Raw genomic sequence first — 3,814 nt, forward strand, 5'->3', positions numbered from 1 at the left:
TCCCCGTTTTCTTCGGTACCACTTGCACCGGGTTCACCCACTTGCTATTCGAGATTGGATAGATCATCCCCGCATCAAGAAGCTTCAATATCTCTTTTTTTACAACTTCTATCATTGGCGGATTTAATATTCTTTGCGCATCCCGACTTGGTTTGCTTTCATCCTCCATCAAGATCTTGTGCATACAAATGGAGGGGCTCAATCGTTTAATATCCACGATAGTCTAACCCATGGCTTCTTTGTGCTTCTTCAACACCTTGAGGAGTTATTCTTCTTCAAATTCGGATAAGTGAGTTGAGATGATAACCGTAAGAGTTTCATTCTTTCCCAAGTAGGCATACTTCAAGTGTTGAGGTAGGACCTTCAATTCCAATTCGGGTGGTTGAACAAGGGATGGCGACAACTTCATATGGGTTAGGGGCAACTCAATTTTCTTAACATCAAATCATGTAGATTTCTTCACCTGTAAATTATTGACCAACCTCTCAACCTCCGGATCCAAAGAATAACGCTTCAATTGTTTGGCTAGCTTCCCACAATCAAACCCCTTTCTTAAAATAATTTCTAATACATCACAATTAGACAACTCGAACAATTCTTGGGTTAGTGGGTCAACAACATCAACAAACTTCTCGCATACACATCGATGTTTGTCCTAGCCGTCTTCAAAAATGGTCTCCCAAGTAAAATTAGAGCCAACTTTAAGGACACTTGCTCATCTAGATCAATCACATAGAAATCTGCCGGGAAGATCAATTGGTTCACTTGTACCAAAACATCTTCCAAAACACATCTAGGAAAGACACTTGATTTGTTCGTGAGAGAGATTATGACTCCGGTTTCACTTAAAGGACCCACATTTAATGATTCATATACCGAATAGGGCATGAAATTGATAGAAGCACCAAGACCGAGCATAGCGCTACTAAAAGTGACGTCCCCAATCTTGCAAGGAACCGTAAACATTCCGGGGTCTTTGCACTTAGGTGGAAGTTTCCGTTGTAAAACCGCATATGCGTTTTCATTCATTGAGATTTTCTCATTTCCCTTCAATTTCCTCTTGTTGGTGTAAAGTTCCTTCAAGAGTTTTGCATATCTAGGAATTTGCTTGATTGCATCAAGTAAAGGGATGTTTGCTTCCACCTTTCGAAAGGTGTCTAAAATCTCTTTCTCCTCCATATTCTTCTTTGAAGTTGCAAGTTGGGAGGGAAATGGCAGTTGAGTGGCTATTGGTGTCACTAGTGAAATAGTCTTCTTTGGAACCCCGGCTTGTGCATCATTCTTGACTATAGAATCCTCAATGGGAATGACCTCTATTTCTTCCTCTTCTTCCCGTGACTTCTTCTTTGAACTACTTTCTTCGGTTTGTTTACCACTTCTCAAAGTCACTATATTGAAATTTGGGTTCTTTTCGGTTTGAGAAGGTAATTTTCCACGGGACTCCAACTTATCTCCTATTTGTGATTCAAGGTTGGAGATACTAGTTCTTGTCTCTTTTTGGAATTTTTGGGTACTAGTGGCTAAGTAATTGAGAATGTCTTCAAGAGACATTCCAGAGCTACTCGGTTGAGATTGAGGGGGTTGTTGGTGATGAGGTAGAGGGTGTGGTTTGGATTGATAGTGTGGTTGTGGATGTTAGTAATGGGGTTGTTGTGGTGGGTAGGAAGGTCTAACCAATGCATTTTGAGGCAATGATCTTGGGTTGTAGCTTATATTGGGATTTGGCTTCCAACTTGAATTGTATGCATTTTGATACCCAGATGGTTTATTGTGGTAATTTTGGAATTCTCACATGACATTCACGTGTTCTGCATCTTCTTGGAGAATGGGACACATATCCGTAGGATGTCCCATTGTTGCACATATCCCACAAACAATCACTTGTGGAGTTTGTCCCATAACTTACTTTTGGACTACGGATGTCAAATCTTTGATTTGAGACGCTAGGTTTGATGTCCCCACTTTGTTGACTTTTTGTTGAGTTTCTCTCTTCGTATCTTGGCGCGGGCTAAAGTGTTGGGAATTAGTGGCTATTGTGTTGAAGAGTTGTCTTGTTTGTTGTGGATGTTTGCTAAAGATTTCTCCACCTCTTGAGGCATCAACTAGTCTTCTCTCCATTGGCAACAATCCCTCGTAGAAGTGTTGAAGGAGAAGTTGTTCTGGAATTTGATGTTATGGACAACTATAGCACAAGTTGTTGAACCTCTCCCAATAATCATGAAAAGTCTCATTTTGACCATGGTGTATTCCACAAATCTCATTCTAATACTTAAGACTCTTGATGCGGGGTAGAACTTGTCAAGAAAAGCTCTTGCCATGTCGGTCCATGAGTTGATTGATCCCGAGGGAAGATAGAATAACCAATCCTTTGCTCTATCAACCAATGAAAAAGGGAATGCCCTTAGCTTGATTTGGTCATCGTTCGTCCCTTGTGGCTTCATACTAGTGCAAATTATATGGAACATCTTCAAATGCTTATGAGGGTCTTCATTCTCTAATCCATGAAAAGTTGGAAGGTGATGAACTAAACTTGACTTCAATTCTGAACCTCCTTCCAAAACGGGGTAATTGATAGCATTTGGAGTTTGTGTAACATCGGTTTCCATCATTTACCTCAAGGTTCTTTCGGGAGCTTCTCCTCTGTCCCTCATTGCAATTGGTTCAATAATGGGTGGATTTTGTTGTAAGGGTGGTGTTTCGGGGATTTCTTGGCGAGGATCGGGACTAGAGTCGGGTTCCGTGTCACTTGATGTAGCAGTTTGAACCTACGGGTCCCCGTGAGGGTTTGAAGTGTGACCACATTCTATTCTCTTTTCCTTTGCGAAACACCTTGCTTCTTTTTCAATCTCTGGATTATAAATCAAGTCACATGTACGTTGAGATATGGGCATAGAAAACCAATTGATTAAAAATAAACCAATCCCCGACAATGGTGCCAAATTTTGGTGGTTGTTGAGGCCAACAAAATAAATACCCTAAATATTACACACTAAAATAACGTATAGTGGTAAAGGGATCATATCCATGGAGATTGTTTTAATTTTATAACTCTATGAATTAATCTCTTTGTAATAATACTTGTAAAATAACAATAAAAGTAAAAATGGGGGGTTTTGGTCTTTTTGAAATACTTGAAATAAAAGTAGAATTAAACTAAGATTTAAATGGACGAATCAACAAACATAAGAGTTTGATGTAAAATTAATGAGAGAAAGATGGTTGACTGAAGGTTTCTTCACTTTGACTTTTGATGAACATATCATTAGAATCCAATGGTGCAATACTTGTTTTAAAACCTTAATTTGGCTATAGTAATCCAAGAAGCTTGAGATTACCTAGACTTTTCTTAGTTTTTAAAATAGTTAGAGAAGCTCATGACAATTTCCTTAGTCAAAGTCACAGTTTCAATTAAGCATGTAATTAGTGAAAGTCAACTGGCATTAAGAATCAAAAATTCACCAAATCTAAGAGGAGTCAATTGCTTTCACTATCATGTTGGAGAAAATGTTTTTATGATTGTGTGAAGTAAAACTAACACAAAAATCACTATTTGCTGGCTAATTTGAAGATCTTTTACTTAATCAAGAAATTAGCCAACTGATCACTACAAACACATTTAAATTCATGAATAAAAACATACAAGTAGTGATAAGATGTTAAAACAGAAAACATTCTCTTAAAGATTCAAACACAAGTTCATGGAGTCTTCAACATTCAACAAAAAGGCAAAGGATTTCACCAAAGTCAACCAAGATTTTGTTTAGAAAAGCATGGCTAAACTTAAGAAAACAAAATTAGTAAAGATTGTACCCAA

At 38.2% G+C, this 3,814-nt stretch overlaps 1 protein-coding gene across 1 annotated transcript; it reads right to left on the reverse strand.

The window, feature by feature from the left end:
* Positions 1–445: 445 nt before the first annotated feature.
* On the reverse strand, positions 446–1,551 carry LOC145076473 (uncharacterized). The gene is made up of 2 exons (XM_079022338.1): positions 630–1,551; positions 446–564 (listed from the first exon to the last, which is right to left on the reverse strand). Exons 1-2 carry the CDS (start codon positions 1,549–1,551, stop codon positions 446–448), a joined length of 1,041 nt encoding a protein of 346 aa, XP_078878464.1.
* Between the last annotated feature and the right edge of the window lie 2,263 nt (positions 1,552–3,814).

The sequence above is a fragment of the Lactuca serriola genome, chromosome 9 (genome assembly GCF_051521515.1).
Source record: "Lactuca serriola cultivar US96UC23 chromosome 9, Lser_US96UC23_V15, whole genome shotgun sequence".
NCBI classification, from domain to species: domain Eukaryota; kingdom Viridiplantae; phylum Streptophyta; class Magnoliopsida; order Asterales; family Asteraceae; genus Lactuca; species Lactuca serriola.